The 20,980-nt window shown below is 43.6% G+C and overlaps 1 protein-coding gene across 1 annotated transcript in view; it reads right to left on the bottom strand.

Moving 5' to 3' along the window:
• spns2 (SPNS lysolipid transporter 2, sphingosine-1-phosphate) overlaps positions 1-20,980 on the bottom strand; it is a 144,047-nt gene that overhangs the window by 26,409 nt on the left and 96,658 nt on the right. Inside the window, exons 6-11 of the mRNA XM_029670037.2 lie at positions 16,387-16,529; positions 16,044-16,196; positions 15,714-15,903; positions 12,820-12,885; positions 11,525-11,623; positions 7,141-7,304 (exon numbers count right to left, since the gene is read on the bottom strand). Of these exons, the coding sequence (XP_029525897.1) occupies positions 7,141-7,304; positions 11,525-11,623; positions 12,820-12,885; positions 15,714-15,903; positions 16,044-16,196; positions 16,387-16,529 (815 nt within the window). The remainder of the gene's footprint in view (positions 1-7,140; positions 7,305-11,524; positions 11,624-12,819; positions 12,886-15,713; positions 15,904-16,043; positions 16,197-16,386; positions 16,530-20,980) is intronic.

Here is a 20,980-nt window from a genome sequence, read left to right as displayed (position 1 = left end):
ACTGGAACCATGTCCTGTGGTCTGATGAGACCAAGATAAACTTATTTGGTTCAGATGGTGTCAAGCGCGTGTGGCGGCAACCAGGTGAGGAGTACAAAGACAAGTGTGTCTTGCCTACAGTCAAGCATGGTGGTGGGATTGTCATGGTCTGGGGCTGCATGAGTGCGCCGGTACTGGGGAGCTACAGTTCATTGAGGGGACCATGAATGCCAACATGTACTGTGACATACTGAAGCAGAGCATGATCCCCTCCCTTCAGAGACTGGGCCGCAGGGCAGTATTCCAACATGATAACGACCCCAAACACACCTCCAAGACGACCACTACCTTGCTAAAGAAGTTGAGGGTAAAGGTGATGGACTGGCCAAGCATGTCTCCAGACCTAGACCCTATTGAGCATCTGTGGGGCATCCTCAAACGGAAGATGGAGGAGTGCAAGGTCTCTAACATCCACCAGCTCTGTGATGTTGTCATGGAGGAGTGGAAGAGGACTCCAGTAGCAACCTGTGAAGCTCTGGTGAACTCCATGCCCTTAGAGGGTTAAGGCAGTGCTGGAAAATGATGGTGGCCAAACAAAATATTGACACTTTGGGCCCAATTTGGACATTTTCACTTAGGGGTGTACTCACTTTTGTTGCCAGCGGTTTAGACATTAATGGCTGTGTGTTGAGTTATTTTGAGGGGACAGCAAATTTACACTGTTATAATTGCTGGACACTCACTACTTTACAGCAAAGTGTCATTTCTTCAGTGTTGTCACATGAAAAGATATACTCAAATATTTACAAAAATGTGAGGGGTGTACTCACCTTTGTGATATACTGGATATATATATATATATATATATATATATATGGATGGCTTGTTTGTGAATGTGGAAAAGCTAGGGCTGACCCCATTTAGTCGACTGGTCGATTGTTTGGTCGATAGGTCAACCGGGATTTCTTTTTCTTTTGTTTTTAAATATATCATGGTGTACAAGGACCCTGTCTGATTCGCGCCTGAGTGGACTAATCCATTGTGGAGGCTGTGGGGATGGCACAGTCCATCACTCTAAGACATGTGCCACTGAAATTGTATATGGTTGTATTACATAAGAACAATGGTGCAACACTAATAAAACTAATATTATTTTATAATAAATGCGCTTTCTCCTGCGTTGGATGGTGGCCGCTGTCCGCGGTTCTGAAATAAATCAGTGAGTGCACTGTTGAATTGGCGCCTTTTCCTAGACCATGTTGCTATGTGCCAAAAAGCTAAGTTAACCTCAGCGAGATCGGTGTCCCCCACAGGATGGTTGAGCTAATGTAGGCTAATGTGATTAGCATGAGGTTGTAAGTAACAAGAACATTTCCCAGGACATAGACATATCTGATATGGGCAGAAAGCTTAAATTCTTGTTAATCTAACTACACTGTCAAATTTACAGTAGCCATTTACAGTGAAAGAATACCATGTTATTGTTTGAGGAGAGTGCCCAGTTATGAACTTCAAAATGTATCAATAAACCAATTAGGCACATTTGGGCAGTCTTGATACACATTTTGAACATAAATGCAATGTTTCATTAAATCAGTCTAAAACTTTACACCTACACTGCTGCCATCTAGTGGCCAAAATCTAAATTGCGCCTAACCTGGAATAGTACATTATGGCCTTTCTCTTGCATTTCAAAGAAAATATATATATAATTTTTTTCTTTGTATTATCTTTTACCAGATCTAATGTGTAATATTATCCTATATTCAATTCACATTTCCACAAACTTCAAAGTGTTTCCTTTCAAATGGTATCAATAATATGCATATCCTTGCTTTAGGTCATGAGCTACAGGCAGTTAGATTGGGTACGTCATTTTAGAAAAAAAAAAAAAAGGGTGCGATCCTTAAGAGGTGTTAACCAGCATATTGGTGTTGAGAACAATGCAGCGGAGGCAGCAGCAGAGTTAGGAGACGAGAAAACAGCCCTTGCCTTACTGTATAAGAAAAGTGAGGAGATATTAAATTGGGCTTTCCTTAGGTCTATAATCAATAAATAGCTGTTAAGCTGTCAAATGTGCCTGGTTTTATAAATCATCCATATATGTTTATAAGACAGATCCTGCTTCTATTGAAAAATAATATTTATAATAATACTAATAATGGCTCAATTCTCTTGATCTCCTTCTTATTGTTATTATTACTATTATTATTATGATCATCATTATAATAATAAGTAATGTCATTATCATTAGTAGGCTTAGTATAGAAGCCTTGTATAACCACTGAGCTGTAGGCCTAAGAGCGCATCCTGTTTAGTCTTAATACCGTAACTTACTTAGGCCTATACTATAATGTTTTTCCTTAACAAATGAGGGATTTCAGTAACAGAACTTTTCAGTCAGAAATGGCTGTAATTATGTTTTAGCTCCCGCAACACGGACAGCGCGATTAACACTGATGTTCTGTGGTGGTCGCTTACAGCAGGGAGGAGAGAGAGACAACGGGTGCTAGTCAGTCACTCACTGTCTTTTTTAAAAACACAGCAAGTCTTAGCCCGGCCCGGCACAATCAAATCAATTGCTGGTTGGACTCCCTCTAGTCATTTGTGTGTCTTAATTATTTAATCAAACAGTGTGCTTAAATCATCCGACAAGCTCAGTGAATATAGTTGATTTGATTAAAAGACCTAGGATGTGTCTATATATGGAAAAATACACGTTTTGACAGGACAGACCAAGATACATTTTGTCTGGGGACAGCCCTAGGAATAACCGAAGTCGTTGTTGTTTTTGAGGATCCTGTTGTTGTTATCTGTGTAGTGCTATTTGAAGAGTGTTCCATAAGAGTGCTGCTGCTGAAGTTTAGCAGTCTGCCCCTCTGCACTGGTAAATCAATAGCCCTACTCTATAAAGCACGCTATACATATACTGTGTACGGTTCATGAATGAACTCTATTTATAATCTATTTACAATAAAATATTATATAGAGAGAGGCTTCTGCAGAACAGGGAGGCTAGTTGTAACCTGTAACATGACGAGAGTTCTGAAGCACGGTGGTACATGGTGATGGTGGTGGGACAATATTTTCACTGTAGGTAGAGCTGCATATCATCCAAGTATGTCCCTGGACACAAGTAGTCCTTCTGTAATGGTGGCCTACAGTACACAGCAGGGTTGAGGTCAATTCATAGACAATCATTGAGGAGAGAATTGGAAATGTAATTTCAGTTTACCTCCTGAATTGACAGAATTGAAATGGAATTGACCCCAGCCCTGGATGGACGTGGTCTAATTTAACTGGTACCATATTGAACCATGTTCCTAGAAAAGTCATTTTCCTCCATGCCCAAACCCGGATGAGCGCGTGCGTCCGCCATCGTGCACAAATTGATTTTGTCCACCTACACCAAACGCGATTACGACACGCAGGTTGAAATGTCAAAACAAACTCAACCAATTATATTAATTTGGGGACAGGTCGAAAAGCATTAAACATTTATGGCAATTTAACTAGCTAGCTTGCAGTTGCTAGCTAATTTGTCCTATTTAGCTAGCTTGCTGTTGCTACCTAATTTGTCCTGGGATATAAACGTTGAGTTGTTATTTTACCTGAAATGCACAAGGTCCTCTACTCCGACAATTAATCCACACATAAAATGGTCAACCGAATCGTTTCTAGTCATCTCTCCTCCTTCAAGGCTTTTTCTTCTTTGGACTTAAATGGCGATTGGAATCTAACTTTCATCACAAGGTGTATAACCACAAATGACCGACCAACTTTCAATCACCCACGTGAGTATAACCAATGAGGAGATGGCATGTGGGTATATGCTTCTATAAACCAATGAGGAGATTGGGAGAGGCAGGACTTGCATCACGTTCAGCGTCACAAATAGAACTGACTTCTATTTTAGCACTTGGCAATGTAGAAGCTCATTGGCGCGCGCAAACAGTGTGGGTGCAATGATTGAATAACGTGTATGTGCAAATGGATTTTTCAACGCTCGCGCGAGTGGTCACGGCTTGCGTGCGCCAACGAGCGTCTGCGTTGTCAAGCGCTAAAATAGAAGTCTGTTCTATTTTAGAGCAGCACCCGAAAAGTGTGGATGACTGTTTGTCTTGACCTTTTATGAGTATGAGATGCCACAGTGCTATGCCCTCAAGGTGTGTGTGCTTGGTGTGTTTTTGTTTGAAAAGAGAGTTGGTTAACCCGAAAGGTTACTGGTTCAAATCCCAGAGCCAGCAAAGTGGAAAAATCTGCTGTTCTGACCCTAATAACTGCTCCCTGGATGCCGATGATGTTAATTAAGACAGCCCCCCACATCTCTCTGATTCAGAGGGGTTGGATTAAATGTGGAAGACACATTTCAGTTGAATACATTCAGTTCAGTTATTCCTGCTTTCTCTGGCTCTGCATCTTGTTTGACAGGCCTGGCATGGCCTACAGGTTTAAGGAAAAGAGTTGCAGCATCCTCTCCCTCTCAGCAAATGACTACATATATGAATGGACAAAGCCATTGATCACGTGACACCATTCATTCCTATGTGAAGACTCAATAGGGAATTGAAACCAAATGAAGTCGGATGGAGACATAACATGCGCAGTTTGAGCTACTCCAGGATGTGAAATTGCAGGCTGGCTCAGTGCTGCCCCTTCTCACTGAGTAACTCAAGTTGAAGGCTGACGGGGTTACTGCAGGCTGCCATTATCAACTCAATTATCCTTATGTGGGAGTGAACGTTATTTATAATAAGGGTGACATGGAGAAAATTGGACCTATCTGAAATGGTCCGATTTCCCTTCAGGGAAATATATTTGATCTAAACCCTCCCTGAACGCTTGAAAAAGAGACCCTCCTTATACCCAAAATAATAATTAAAACAAAGTGAATAGCAGAGAACATGTCTACCGTTTACACACATTTTTTGGACAGAACAGAGCCTTAGATATGCAGTTTTAGAAACTGTTCTTCGTCCTGTAAGCATTACATGGCAACACAGGAATTTTGATAGCACACAGGGCTGCAGGCCAGAAGGTTGTGGGTTGTCCTTGGACCACCGTGGACAAGAGTAGGGATGGAAATATCTCCTTTATAGTAAAAGCATTGAATGAATCTCTCATCGTATTTGCAGGTTCGAAGAAAATATATATTTTTTTATAAAAATGTCATGCAGTTCTACATCTTTTTCCATTTTTCTTTTGTCTTACATCATTGGCAAGAAACATATTGTTTTTAATAAAATTAATTATAGTAGTAGCAAGCTATCAAAGTTGGCCTCAGGTCCTCCTTCTCATCTTTGCGCTCTCCTTCTCAAACTGAACATGACATAACCTATAGGCTAGTCCGCGTGCAAGAAAGTACAAAAACGACAAAATTGGGAGAAGCCTTTGACTCTCCTCCTGAACTGCCACCATAGGCCTACACAGCACAGCCATTGGTTAGGCAGCACACAAAACCGTTTTTGATCAGCAAGAGCAGAGCAGGCCAGGGCTCAGGATTGGAATACCCATTGCAGTGTGTAATACTATACTAGAAATATAACTTTACTCTGTGGTTCTCCAAGCATGCACTTTGACTACTATAGCCTATAGGCTTTGGATCATTTGGGGGCGGCAGGGTAGCCTAGTGGTTAGAGTGTTGGACTAGTAACCAGAAGGTTGCAAGTTCAAATCCCCGAGCTGACAAGGTACAAATCTGTCGTTCTGCCCCTGAACAGGCAGTTAACCCACCGTTCCTAGGCCGTCATTGAAAATAAGAATTTGTTCTTAACTGACTTGCCTAGTTAAATAAAATAAAATAAAAAATAGTCTATAGGCGCACCTGATATTGCGCACCCTGCGGCGATTCAGCAGGCACACATAGCCTAATAAACAACTAATTCTAAAACACTGATAGATATTGAAATTTCCTCAATTGAATGACCCTCCCTTAGACTAGATTTAATAAATACTAACACCTTTGACTGAAGTTGAAAAGCAAGACCCTCCCCTATTTTCCTCCAGGTAAGCATTCTGTAAATTTCAATCCAGCACCAACTTCTTCTGTGGAATCATATAGTAACCAAAAAAGTGTTAACAAATCTAAATATATTTTATATTGGAGATTCTTCAAAGTAGCCACCCTTTGCCTTGATGACAGCTTTGCACATTCTTGGCATTCTCTCAACCAGCTCCACCTGGAATGCTTTTCCAGCAGTCTTGAAGGAGTTCCCACATATGCTGAGCACTTGTTGGCTGCTTTTCCTTCACTCTGCAGTCCAACTCATCCCAAACCATCTCAATTGGGTCGAGGTCATGTGATTGTGGACGCCAGATCAAATAGATTTGATGTCTTCACTATTATACTACAATGTAGAAAACAGTAAAAATAAAGAAAAACCCTTGAAAAAAGTTTCCACACTTTTGACTGGTACTGTACATCTGGTTTATTAGAAGCCGTTCTTGGTACCATTATTGACTTAAACATTTTTATATTTTTTTTAGATGAAGATTAACCACGAAGATCTTCATTTTTACATTCACTATAATGGGGGATCGTTTTCTGCTAACAATGCATGGAGTACCGCAGTTGACCTTGAACGTCCATTGCTTCAATGAGAGTGTCTAGTCGTTGTCTGCTGCTCCCAGCTGACTCTAGCCCTTTTTGTCAAGGATAAAAGCCTGGAACAATCTCTCTCCACTGACCCTGATCGCTTCGTCTCTGTTTACCTCTCCGGGCGATTCAAGCGTTACGGACTTTACATTTCCACGTGGAATCACGACTTGATTGTCTTACAGAATGGACAAAAAATATAAATTAAACTTTTGATGTGTGTGTCTATTGTACCCCTTGTGGGGAGTGTATGCCCCAAAAAGCAGACTTGACATGTTGGAGAAATTAAGCAAATAAGAAGAATTATGGATGGTACATGAATGGACATGTAAAACCTTGATGAAAGTTAGCTTTACAGAGAAAGTTTCAAGATGTGCATGTTTTACAATAACCTTTCCTAAAAAAACGTTATGGATTTACTAACTTGCAATGATCGTGATATGAGGTTGCTTTGGCTATTTGTAGGAAGCACTGATTGTAAGTCACTCTGGATAAGAGTGTCTACGAAATGCTTAAAATGTCAATGTAATCTAGGTTATACAGAAGCAGGGCGAAAAGAGACTCACTGTTTCTCTGCTTTGTCCCTGTCATCGAGGAAGAAGAGGGCGGTTGCCAAGAAGAACATGCCACCCAGGACGATGACGAAGGGACAGAGCATGAGGGCATAACCCAAACTGAGGAACTGCCATAGCACCGACCTAGTGTAGCTCTTCTGGAGGGCATCCGATATCTGAACACACACACACACACACACACACACACACACACACAGAGAGAAAAACAACAGTAAAGGAATACGGATATGCTATAGACATTATGCACACTCTTGTGTCTTTCCAAGTCACCAATAGTGATCACTAATATTACTATTCGGGCCGGTTTCCCAGATCCAGAGAAGACCTATTCCTGTACTACAAAGCAGAATCTCCATTCAATATTCAATATTACTTTTTAGTCAAGGGCTTATCTGTGTCCAGGAAACCGGCCTATAACGTTTCTGCATCAATCCTAGTGCTTGTTACCATTATAGTGCATTGCATAATTACAGTATGTGTGACTCATTTAGCAAGAGATTCATTTGACTCTTATGTAAAGTTATCAAAGCAGAAAAAAGCTAATCTCTGGACAGCACGCTCAGATCTTGCAACAGACGCCAAAGGCTACAAGGATTAGTAGTAGTAGTGAGTTACTACAAGGAGTAGTAGTGAGTTACATGAGCTCCTCTGACTGCTACAGGGCAGATCCATACATATTGTCCCCGATCCATTAGGCAAATCAATAATGCAAAGTAACACACTTAACCAATGAATATCTCAAACACAAAAAGGAGAAAATGTTACAAAACACACATACACCACTGTCTCTAAAAGTGGATATTCCAAGCAGCCTATTCAGTAATTTCAAGGTTAGAGTTCTCCAGAGCTGAGTGTTGCCCTGGTCCGTCACGCAATGTGCTAAAGAAAACAACAGCTGGGAGATAGTCTTACTAAAGTGCTGACACACACACACAAACTGTGAGTACAGGTTGGCCAGTGTTCCTCAAAGTGCTGTGGAGAATGGCAGAACACTCACTCCTGCCCTGACAGCCCAGGTCCCCTGACTTGCCTTTCTTAATTTCCCCTGAGAGGATAAATAGTTAGTTTGAATTGAAAAAGGTAAAGACTGACAGGGCTTGCTTCTCTCTCTCTCATAACACCCACCTAAGAGTGTAGGTGGGTGTTATAAGAGTGTGCATGTGAGAGTGTATGACTGTATGCATGCACAAATGTATGTGTGGGCTAAAAATACATAGTGCATGTCAAATGATCCATTACAAGGCATTTCTTGCAAGATTGCAGGGAGATTACATCGCCACCCACTCTGCCTCTGGCCATTTGCCACACACACACACACACACACACACACACACACACACACACATACATACATACATACATACATGTGTCGTTACACTTGTTCATTATATTCCTCCCTGAAGCTATGGTTTGTATTTGTCAGCCACTCTGGCCTATGTGCTGGTACAAGGGGGACTATATACTGTGGATGAATGGCTTGTCACTCAATAAGAAGGACCAGTACTGCAGGATACAGTGGGAGCCCAGTTAATTTTAACACACAACCTCCATCAATATACAAAGGCAATGCACTGTGGCTGCTTCGGTTCACGATCCTCTGAGGGCACGTCTCTAATGCAGGTCTAATATTTGGGTCTTGGGCAGCACAAGTACTTGTAAAAACCTAATTCTGCACCAAGTGGGTGGCTCAAGGCTGCTTTATTCTGTAGTTGCTAAGCGATGAACGGCTGACATGTTTTCCCGTGATTTCAGATCTGCAGACTCTGTTCATCCTTGTGGTGGGGGGTGGCGGGTGTGGAGGCAGGAGGGTTGTGAGTGCGTCATGATGAGCCCATCACACTGGCCTGCTAAATCTCCGGGCCAGTCAGAGATAGAGGAGTCGCTGCATGGTGACGCATTCAGGGCATTCTGGGCCTGGTCTCCTTGGTCTGGAGGTCGGCGACATTCCGGGAGGGATGAATCACAGCAACCTGGTCTCAGAGCATTTCGTATTATTCTTTACACGCTCTGTGTGAATTAGTATGATATAGGTTACATTTTGCATGGTATGTATTACATTTTGGATGTCCATCATCCATTTTGTATGATATGTTATGAATTATAATTTGTATGATATGTTATGAATTTACAAAATGTACAACACAAATTTTCAAAACATATGACATGTTACAAATTCCAATTTGTGGTGGCTAACGTTAACCTCAGCTAGGCTAGGGGTTAGGGTTAAGAGTTAGGTTAAAATGAAGGCTAAACACAAGTCTCAATGTCAACAGCGATGAGGCGACTCTTCCCAGTGTCTGTGTTCTTTTGCCCATCTTAATCTTTTATTTTCAATGGCCAGTCTGAGATATGGCTTTTTCTTTGCAACTCTGCCTTAGAAGGCCAGCATCCTGGAGTCGCCTCTTCACCGTTGACATTGAGACTAGTGTTTTGCGGCTACTATTTAATGAAGCTGCCAGTTGTGGACTGTTTCTCAAACCAGAAACTCTAATGTACTTGTCCTCTTGCTCAGTCGTGCACCAGGGCCCCCACTCCTCTTTCTATTCTGGTTAGAGCCAGTCTGCACTGTTCTGTGAAGGGAGTAGTACACAGCGTTGTACGAGATCTTCAGTTTCTTGGCAATTTCTCACGTGGAATAGCCTTCATTTCTCAGAACAATAGTAAACTGACGAGTTTCTGAAGAAAGTACTTTGTTTCTGGCCATTTTGAGCCTGGAACCCATAAATGCTGATGCTCCAGATACTCAACTAGTCTAAAGAAGGCCAGTTTTATTGCTTCTTTAAACAGAACAATAGTTTTCAGCTGTGCTAACATAATTGCAAAAGGGTTTTCTAATGATCAACTAGCCTTTTAAAATGATAAACTTGGATTAGCTAACACAACGTGCTATTGGAACACAGGAGAGATGGTTGCTAATAATGGGCCTCTGTACGCCTATGTAGATATTCCATAAAACATCTGCAGTTTCCAGCTACAATAGTCATTTACAACATTAGCAATGTCTACACTGTACTTCTGATCAATTTGATGTTATTTTTTTATTTTAAATAGGACATTTCTAAGTGACCCCAAACTTTTGAACGGTAGTTGTATATACTTTTCTCCCCCTTCTTAAATAACTGCGTATCTGCTGTTCCACAGCCCCGTCTGTCACTGTTCTGCCTGTCCCCAGTGAATCCCCAGGTCTGAGTTTGATTCTCTAATCAAGACCACTGTTGGCTCTTACTGAGGACAGTAGAACAACAATTTGAAACCACCTCACTTCATGGCATAAGGTCAAATGAAGCTTTAGAAGCACATCTTTGGCTAATAGTATATTGTGTAAGTTATTCAGTATTGGAGGAGATAAGTAACTTATTCATACCGAGATAGGCAACTCAGGGCAGTCCACCTCACCCTTTACCCCCTGCCACACGTATTTAGGCATGTGGTCACACTGTGTGTGGGGACACAGTGTGTATAACCTCCTAGCTCCAGCACTCTCTCCCAGGTCGACCACAGTGCAGCACACCATGCCGAGTAGAGGTGCACTTCCATTGGGTTACTGTTTAACTTGGAAAGTTCTCCTCCGATGCTTTCTCTCCAGAATTACTCAAATGCCAGTTGGCAGCTTGGGGTGAAATATGTTCCCCCCCCTTCTGGAATGGACTTGGAACGGTATAGTAATGTCATGGACGCTTGGGCATATCTCTTTCATCTTGGTGAAACGTTCAGAAAACACGCCTGGAACTAGTGTCATCATGGCCACTGATAGGATGGTATAGGAGCGGGGGCTGAAGCTATTGTCTATGTAAGGATGCAGTGTAAGGCCAGGCATTTAGGAGACCAGAGGGAACACTTAGAGAGCAGTGTGTGTCCTTGAGAATGTGAGTGCCAGTAAGAGCCATGTTCACTGGTTCTGACTACTAGTCATAATGGTGTCCCCATGGGAACTGGGTTTACTGGAAAGTGGGTTGGCAGAAATTAGCGAACGACTGGCGAAGTGAAGTCACACCTCTGTTCACTACTAGTCCTAATGGGAGGTTTGTTAAAAGCTGTTGTGGTACCAACCTCATTTAACCTTGCAATGGCAGAGTTAGACAAAGGCTACTAAAAAGCATCAAGTGATGAGTGAATAGTGTGAATGTGTTATGATACATATACAGTATTGGACAAAGGCTACTAAAAAGCATCAAGTGATGAGTGAATAGTGTGAATGTGTTATGATGCATATACAGTATTGTATGTAACAACCTATTCATCCACACTACAGGACTATGGATCCCAAGTAACTCTCACACACAGTACTCACATATAAATGCACACACACGCAAAAGCATGCATACACACGTAAACGCATACACACACAAAGAGAGCGAGAGTAGAGTAGTCTTACCAGGCCTATGAGGTATGGGCTTCCAGCATCCCCCAGGAGATGGGAAGTGAAGCCCTGGAAGGCAACCGCTGTGGCCCTCCGAGTCGGAATGACAACATACTGCAGAGAGATGATTAGATCAGATGAGACTCGACTTGACTGGCTTCTTGTGCAGACATTTATTTAGCTTCACCATCACGTACTAAAAAAAATATCGTCAAGGTCCAAATTCAATCACATAAGATATAACACATCATCACATAACATAGAGAGATGGAGAGCGAGTTGAAACGAGGGCAGAAGTGGTGACTAGGGATGTAGAAGGAAGGATCTATCCATCACAAGAGGTTGATGGTACATTAATTGGGGAGAACGGGCTTGAAGTAAGGTATGGAGCGGTATAGGTGGAATGGTATCAAATACATCAAACACATGGTTTCCATGTGTTAGATGCCATTCCATTTGCTCTGTTCCAGACGTTATTATGAGCCGTCCTCCCCTTAACAGCCTCCACTGCTATCCATACGTCCATCCATTGTAAAACAACAACAACTTCAGGAGACCTCAATTATGCAAGTTCAGTCCACCTCACTGCCAAATACCTCCAGGCTTGTCATCTCCAGCTAGATTAGAACTGTGTGTGTGAGTCTAACACACGCACACACACAGTAAGTGCTGTATGGTAAGTGCTGTCCAGTAATTAATGTATGGGCCTCTATTCTGCAGCTGACTGTCCTGTCTCCTCTCCCCTACCCTCTGCAAGCTAACTCACCAGTGTGTCTATTCTAACTGGCAGATTCATGAGTTTGGCTGGTCCTTTCACTTCACAGGAAGTCCCATTTCATTTGGCTCACACACGTAAACAAGTTCTAAGCTACCCTCCTAGATCATTTCTTTGGGACTTGGGTCAAGTACTATTTGATATCTTTTCAAATAAATGTTGTGTTAACTTTAGCCTGCCTGGAGTTCCAGATGGATGGATTTGCAGTTCTGCGACTATTGTATTGGTTCCATTGCACCAGGCAAGCTCAATGAAATAGTATTTGGCCTGTCTGAAAAAGAGCTCTCCCATGCATTTAGTCTTTCCATGAGTGGTGTATGCATCATGCATGGTCAAGGGCATAATTATGATGACTGAGCCCCATCCGATATATACAAAGCTCCCTGTCCCTGTTACAGTCATGCATTTCATAACTCAAAATAAGAAACTCAAATTGCACCAGAAGAGATAACCACCCTTTATTACAGTAGTGCAGTATTAGACGTTTCCAGTGGTAGGCAACAGAGGATAAGTATAGTTTTTTCTTAGTACATACCATTAAAATGTCTGCCGTGATGGCCCAGTTCAGAAAGAGCAGCGTTTCCCCTATGAAGATACAGACCTGAAAAAGAGAGAGAAAGAAGGGATATTAAATACCAACCATTAGGACTGATCTGATCTGAGTTTCACCCTGCACAGACTAGGCCACAGCCAATGAGAGTGAAAGAAGTGAAAGTCAAAAGGTGTCTCTTGTTTTGCAGATATCGGAAAACACAGGGAATTAAAATGCTTCAGTTGCTGTGGTCTGTCTGGAAACATGCTATTACGCTGTGCTCACATTATACAGGGATGGACTGCTTCATTCGGTGCCAATTGAACTGGGGTTAAGTATAAAATTGCACCCTATTTACTATATAGGGAATAGTGTGCCATTTGGGATGCTAGCCTAGGTGAGCAGTGATTGCGCCACCTATTCACTTTATAGTAGTGCCGTATATAGGGAGTACACTTTTACAAAAAAGGGTTCCAAAAGGGTTCCCCGCCTGACCCCATAGGAGAACCCTTTTCGGTTCCATGTAGAACCCTCTGTGGAAAGGGTTCTATCTGGAACCAAAAAGGGTTATCCTATGGGGACAGCCGAAGAACCCTTTAGGTTCTAGATAGCACTTATTCTTTTCTAGGAATATAGGGTTCCATTTGGAACGCACCTAGTCTCTGTAAATGTCTGTCAGCGAGGCTAGTGTATATTCCTCTAGTGGACAAAATGTTCTCACTCTTCTGGTCTCACAACAACAACAGATCAACTCAACAAGGGTTCTCACAAATTAACAAACATCGAGTCCATATCCCTGGCTCTCACTTTGTAACGATAACTTAAAATACAGATATTGAATAACATGAGGGACTTGATATTCAGGAGAATGTGTACATAGTCTCCTGACATCTCTAATCAAAGCAAGCCCTGAGCAGCTGGCAAGGCTGTGTGGCGACACAAACACTTTCTAGTAATAGATCCAGAGAGATTTGGTTGCGATAGAATCCAATGTATCGTGGTTGGCAATGGAGGACTGGAGGATCTATGTCCAACTGACACACACACACACACACACACACACACACACACACACACACACACACACACACACACACACACAACACACACCAGGGTTTAGATTGACACTCTGTGTCTGGAAGTAGTGCAGACTGTTAAACTGCCATTCAGACACCGTGACTGACACACAGCCTCCTGGGAAACAGAAACAGAACCTCAAACGAACTCTCCTCAGATCAGCCGGCCAGCCTGCCTGTGAGGCAACAGCTGTCTGGGTCTAGACTCCAAATCACACCCCAAACAGACAGAGAGACAGACATGGCTGCTGTGCCCTGCCTCACACCACTGGGGTGTCACTATCTTCAACACCACATCTGTCAGTGCTTAGCAATGTAACTTGAGTTGTCACAGTAACAACCAGCATAAAACAAGAGGATATTTAATATGTACAGTTGTCTGGACATATCATCCATGAATACTGCCCTGAACTCCAAGCCTGTATCATACCTCTCTGCTGCTGTTTGTCTGGCTGCCCTGCTGCCAAGGTGTCCTCATATCTACCTGAAATATGCTACCTCTCTATGGAGGCCTGACAGGGGCAGACCTGCTCCTGACCTGTAAAAGTTAACTCCTGTTGGGATTGTTGACTTCATATGAACCCACACAGAGCCCAGTAAATGGGCAAGAGGCACCTAGCCAGGTAAATGGGCAAGAGACACACTGGTCTGTAAATAATGAATAGTCTAGCTTACTCTGGGATGGCTGTCCTCAGAAAGAAGCCATCTCTTAGCCTAGTCCCAGATCTGTTTGTGCGGTCTTGCCAACTCATATGCGTAACACTGGCCATAGGAGTCGGCAAGACAGTACACAAAGATCTGGGACCAGGCTAGCCATCTTTGTCAAGGCCAGGGGTTTACACTGTGTCTATCAGGTCAAAAGGAAACGGACCCACAGGCCAGGGGCCCGCGGTGCTACGGTGGGAATGCACAGGGTGTTTGCTTGTTTAATTGCCATGTAAAGCAGGAAAGAGTGCAGCTTTTAACAATCGCTGCCCCGGACAGGAACAATGCACTGTGGCATTTTTTTGTGACTCACAGAGAACACATTTTACGCTCTTATCAGAGACAAAAGAGTAGGAACTGACTTTCAACAACCTGAGCAACAATAATGACGAAGATGGAAAATATCCTAATTCCCATAAACAGGTTGGTTTGCACAGTCTTCCAGCCAGAGAATGTGACCCTGTGTACCATTGGAATCTGGCTGGCCCTGTATTCACAAAGAGTCTCAGAGCAGGAGCGCTGATCTAGGCTCAGAGGGGTATACTACATAGCGGGATCAATAAGTTAGCCAGCTAACTTTAATAAACAACCAGAAATAACTATTGATTTTCTGGTTTATTATGAAAGCTAAACTTAGATCTTATCAATCTTATCTTTCTACAAAATAAGAAGTTATTTCAGAATATTTAGGCAAGTTAGCTGGTTGATCCTGCTTTGTCATCAAGCCCTCAGGTCTCCTCTGTCCATATAAACGTATTCATTATCATCTAAAAAGGTGAAACTGATCCAATCAAATGTATTAATAAAGGTATTTTTTACATCAGTAGATGTCACAAAGTGCTTATACAGAAAACCAGCCTAAAAGCCCAAACAGTAAGTGTAGAAGCACAGTGGCTAGAAGAAAACTCCCTGGATCAGAACTCCTACTCTGAAACGCTTTATGAATTCAGACCCAGGCAGTAATGGTATGATACATATTTGAAGCGATGACAGTTATGGTATGATACATGTTTGAAGCAGTGACAGTAATGGTATGATACATATTTGAAGCGATGACAGTAATGGTATGATACATGTTTGTGAGTAAAGACAGATTTGTAACTAGACCACTCTCACATAAGCTCCTATGATGCTCTTCTTGGCCACGACGAAGATGAGGCAGACAAAGATGGCTGAGCCCAGCATGCTGACGGCACACACCAGGGGGTCCGCCCGCTCAGTCTTCTGACGACATAGGCGGGTGGTGGCCGCCCCGATCACCACCCCCAGCAGCCCCGTAACACACGTGATCGCACCAAAGATCAGACTGCACAGAGACCAGGGGGAGAGGTGAGAGAGAAGCAAATACATTTCAGATCACTAGAATGAATTGTTATTGGACAGCAAGAGGTTATAAATGAATCAGATCAGGTTAATAAAACGGAGAACTCAAGAGTAAACTCTGACCTGTCCTTGCTGCTGCAGATGTCTTTAGTGCAGGCCTCTGCTGTCTTCTGTACCACCTGAGCCCTGAACAGGTAGAGAGGGATCCACATGCCAAATGCCCCCGTGGCAAACGACACCGCAGCAGACGCCAGGGAGGAGAACACATAGCTACGGCTAGAAGGGAGGAACACACACAACACCATTTAGATAGTTATTTATTTACCTGCAATATGCAATCTCAGATGCTGAAGGACAAAAGGAAAGGATCTAGCAGTATTCTCTCTCTGTCTCTCTCTCTCTCGCACTCTAAACCACATAGATAAGAAAGGTACAGCAGATGAATGGAAGTTAACTGAGGTTTTACTTCTTGGCCAGGGCCTTCATGTCACAGAGCCAGGAGGTGCGATGTTTGATGCGCCCTCCTAGCTGGTCAGCATGCCCTCTTTTTGGCTCAGGCACGAAGAACAGGATAAGGGTCCCTGCTGTCATCCCCAGCACTGGAGATACCTATAGACACAACACAGTGGCTTATGTGGACAGGCATCCCATACTGAAACCTACAGACAGAACACGGTGGCTTATGAGGAAGTTACTGTGCCTGTAAGAATACCAGATACATATAAAGGCACAGATACAGGATAGCTATGTAAGGAAATCTGGGAGGGATGTCTGGTACCTACTTTGCAATGTCAAAATAACAAGTGCTTTTATAAGTGCATGTTGAGTGACTGCAGAGCGGTTACATTGTGTCTTCCGATATGCTTGGTGTCCTGTACAAGCCCTCTAGGTCTGATAGTGTTTAGGAGAGGGAGTCTTTTTCCTCTCTGAGAGCTCAGTTCTTTTTTTGTTGATCCCTGCCTACAGACAGAAACTAAAACAAGAAGCTCCCGACGCTGGTCCGACCAATCTGATTCCACACTCCAAGACTGCTTCCATCACGTGGACTGGGATATGTTCCGTATTGCGTCAGACAACAACATTGACGAATACGCTGATTCGGTGAGCGAGTTCATTAGAACGTGCGTTGAAGATGTCGTTCCCATAGCAACGATTAAAACATTCCCAAACCAGAAACCGTGGATTGATGGCAGCATTCGCGTGAAACTGAAAGCGCGAACCACTGCTTTTAATCAGGGCAAGGTGACTGGAAACATGACCGAATACAAACAGTGTAACTATTCCCTCTGCAAGGCAATCAAACAAGCTAAGCGTCAGTATAGAGACAAAGTAGAATCTCAATTCAACGGCTCAGACACAAGAGGTATGTGGCAGGGTCTACAGTCAATCACGGATTACAAAAAGAAAACCAGCCCCGTCACGGACCAGGATGTCTTGCTCCCAGGCAGACTAAATAACTTTTTTGCCCGCTTTGAGGACAATACAGTGCCACTGACACGGCCCGCAACTAAAACATGCGGACTCTCCTTCACTGCAGCCGACATGAGGAAAACATTTAAACGTGTCAACCCTCGCAAGGCTGCAGGCCCAGACGGCATCCCCAGTCGCGCCCTCAGAGCATGCGCAGACCAGCTGGCTGGTGTGTTTACGGACATATTCAATCAATCCCTATCCCAGTCTGTTGTTCCCACATGCTTCAAGAGGGCCCCCATTGTTCCTGTTCCCAAGAAAGCTAAGGTAACTGAGCTAAACGACTACCTAAACTCACTTCCGTCATCATGAAGTGCTTTGAGAGACTAGTCAAGGACCATATCACCTCCACCCTACCTGACACCCTAGACCCACTCCAATTTGCTTACCGCCCAAATAGGTCCACAGCCGATGCAATCTCAACCACACTGCACACTGCCCTAACCCATCTGGACAAGAGGAATACCTATGTGAGAATGCTGTTCATCGACTACAGCGCGGCATTTAACACCATAGTGCCCTCCAAGCTCGTCATCAAGCTCGAGACCCTGGGTCTTGACCCCGCCCTGTGCAACTGGGTACTGGACTTCCTGACGGGCCGCCCCCAGGTTGTGAGGGTAGGCAACAACATCTCCACCCCGCTGATCCTCAACACTGGGGCCCCACAAGGGTGCGTTCTGAGCCCTCTCCTGTACTCCCTGTTCACCCACGACTGCGTGGCCACGCACGCCTCCAACTCAATCATCAAGTTTGCGGACGACACAACAGTGGTAGGCTTGATTACCAACAACGACGAGACGGCCTACAGGGAGGAGGTGAGGGCCCTCGGAGTGTGGTGTCAGGAAAATAACCTCACACTCAACGTCAACAAAACTAAGGAGATGATTGTGGACTTCAGGAAACAGCAGAGGGAACACCCCCCTATCCACATCGATGGAACAGTAGTGGAGAGGGTAGTAAGTTTTAAGTTCTTCGGCATACACATCACAGACAAACTGAATTGGTCCACCCACACAGACCGCATCGTGAAGAAGGCACAGCAGCGCCTCTTCAACCTCAGGAGGCTGAAGAAATTCGGCTTGTCACCAAAAGCACTCACAAACTTCTACAGATGCACAATCGAGAGCATCCTGTCGGGCTGTATCACCGCCTGGTACGGCAACTGCTCCGCCCACAACCGTAAGGCTCTCCAGAGGGTAGTGAGGTCTGCACAACGCATCACCGGGGGCAAATTACCTGCCCTCCAGGACACCTACACCACCCGATATCACAGGAAGGCCATAAAGATCATCAAGGACAACAACCACCCGAGCCACTGCCTGTTCACCCCACTATCATCCAGAAGGCGAGGTCAGTACAGGTGCATCAAAGCTGGGACCGAGAGACTGAAAAACAGCTTCTATCTCAAGGCCATCAGACTGTTAAACAGCCACCACTAACATTGAGTGGCTGCTGCCAACACACTGACTCCACTCCAGCCACTTTAATAATGGGAATTGATGGGAAATGATGTAAAATATATCACTAGCCACTTTAAACAATGCTACCTAATATAATGTTTACATACCCTACATTATTAATCTCATATGTATACGTATATACTGTACTCTAATATCATCTACTGCATCCTTATGTAATACATGTATCACTAGCCACTTTAACTATGCCACTTTGTTTACATACTCATCTCATATGTATATACTGCACTCAATACCATCTACTGTATCTTGCCTATGCCGCTCTGTACCATCACTCATTCATATATCTTTATGTACATATTCTTTATCCCCTTACACTTGTGTCTATAAGGTAGTAGTTTTGGAATTGTTAGCTAGATTACTTGTTGGTTATTACTGCATTGTCGGAACTAGAAGCACAAGCATTTCGCTACACTCGCATTAACATCTGCTAACCATGTGTATGTGAGAAATACATTTTGATTTGATTTGATTTGTGTGATATGTGCCGTTGCAGCTACTAGTCTCTCTGGCAAGCCTCTATTATCTCCATCATCTTTTATAAGACTCACTGCATTGAGCACACACACACAGACAGACAGACGGACGGACGGAGAGCGAGAGACAATGAGAGAGAGAGTGTGTTTGTGGGAGTTGTTTGTCATTAGGCTGGGTTGCCCACATGAAAGAGGTGAGAATACACACAGTACTCATGGAAGAAAAACCAATTCTGTCTGCCAGATTAAATCCACCGCAATATTTTTTACAACTTGTTGTAGAGGCACATCCGTATTCGGAACCAGCCGGCTGATGCAGTATGTGTGTGTGTTTGTGCGTGTCTGTGTGTGTGTGTGTTTGTGCGCAACTGCCTGTGTGCATGCCTGAGCACGAGCGCATGAGCATGTTTTCATAGGATTTTTTCATGTTCTCCAAATATATAATATCTGCAGCAGTCTTACCGCATAATTCAGTATAGAGGACTGTATCACTGCCTACTGAGGTGTTAGCAGTAATAAAGACTTCCTCTGCTCTGTCACATGAAAGTATTCCATCTAATGCTATGATACATCCTCAGTACCACAGCCAGTCCTGTAGCACCTCAGTGGATCGCATGAAGCAGTAAAGTACAAAACCAGACAGAATCTCAAATAACAGGTTGTTTTTCACAAGTTCAGACTTGCACATTCTTGTCTTATTATCATATGATAATTAATTTAAATGAAAGCGGGGCCTTGTAAGTCACTATGGCCTCCGACCCTGACGCTATGCCAGTGGAATACCTTGCTGTAATCAAGAGGTCAAGGGTTAGGTTGCAGGTCCTAGTCGGTCTTTCCTGCCAAGAGTGTGAGGGTTGGGAGGGTTAGGCCCAGTGTATGAGGGTTAGCTGTCCTCACCACCACTCCTAAATCCTCTCTATCCATCAATCTTGAGAGTTAGAGGGTAACTATTCAGAAACTCTATCTCACTATAGTACTGTGCATACCTTAACTACACCCCTTTCCTGCCCAGGATGTGAAGGTAAGGGGGTTAACTATTGAGCAAAGCTGCTATCTATCTCTCCCTCCCTGTTAGTTCTCTACCTTCTCTATATCCCCCTCCATCCATCCCTCCCTCCACCCCTCCAGGAAGGCGGCCAGTCCTGAGCAGCTCCGGGGAGTGGAAAACAAGCGGAAAGCGGTGCAAAGTGTTTTTTCCTCAAAGCAGGATATGGCTTCTGGTAAGAAAGGCTTTTCATGTGTTTGTTGTTTTTCTCTGTCCGAGCAATGGCGGACTGGAGGTGATTAATCATATTGTCTGTCTGTCTCTCTCTGTCTCTCTCTCTTGTTTTATTGGAGGGTCAGCATGACAACTTCGACTGGAACAATCCTCCTGTCCCTCCTTCCCCACAACACTTAGTTTTCCAGACATGTTCCTACTCCCTCAAAACAACGGGACACATGGATTTCCCATTTACCCAAGGCAATAGAGCAATATAAATATTTTATATGTTGGTGTTCTGGAAGGGATTGTAAATGCCCTCCTTAAAATGTCCGTATAACATTCAGTCCTTGGTGATTGTTTTCAATGTCAGACGACTTATAAATGTTAATGTGAGGAGGAGCTGTCACATAAGGACTTTAACTGGTCAGACTC

This window comes from Oncorhynchus nerka, linkage group LG10 (genome assembly GCF_034236695.1).
Source record: "Oncorhynchus nerka isolate Pitt River linkage group LG10, Oner_Uvic_2.0, whole genome shotgun sequence".
In the NCBI taxonomy this organism is placed as follows: Eukaryota; Metazoa; Chordata; class Actinopteri; order Salmoniformes; family Salmonidae; genus Oncorhynchus; species Oncorhynchus nerka.
The sequence above is the reverse complement of the archived record's forward strand: the minus strand, read 5'-3'. Positions and strand labels throughout refer to the sequence as shown.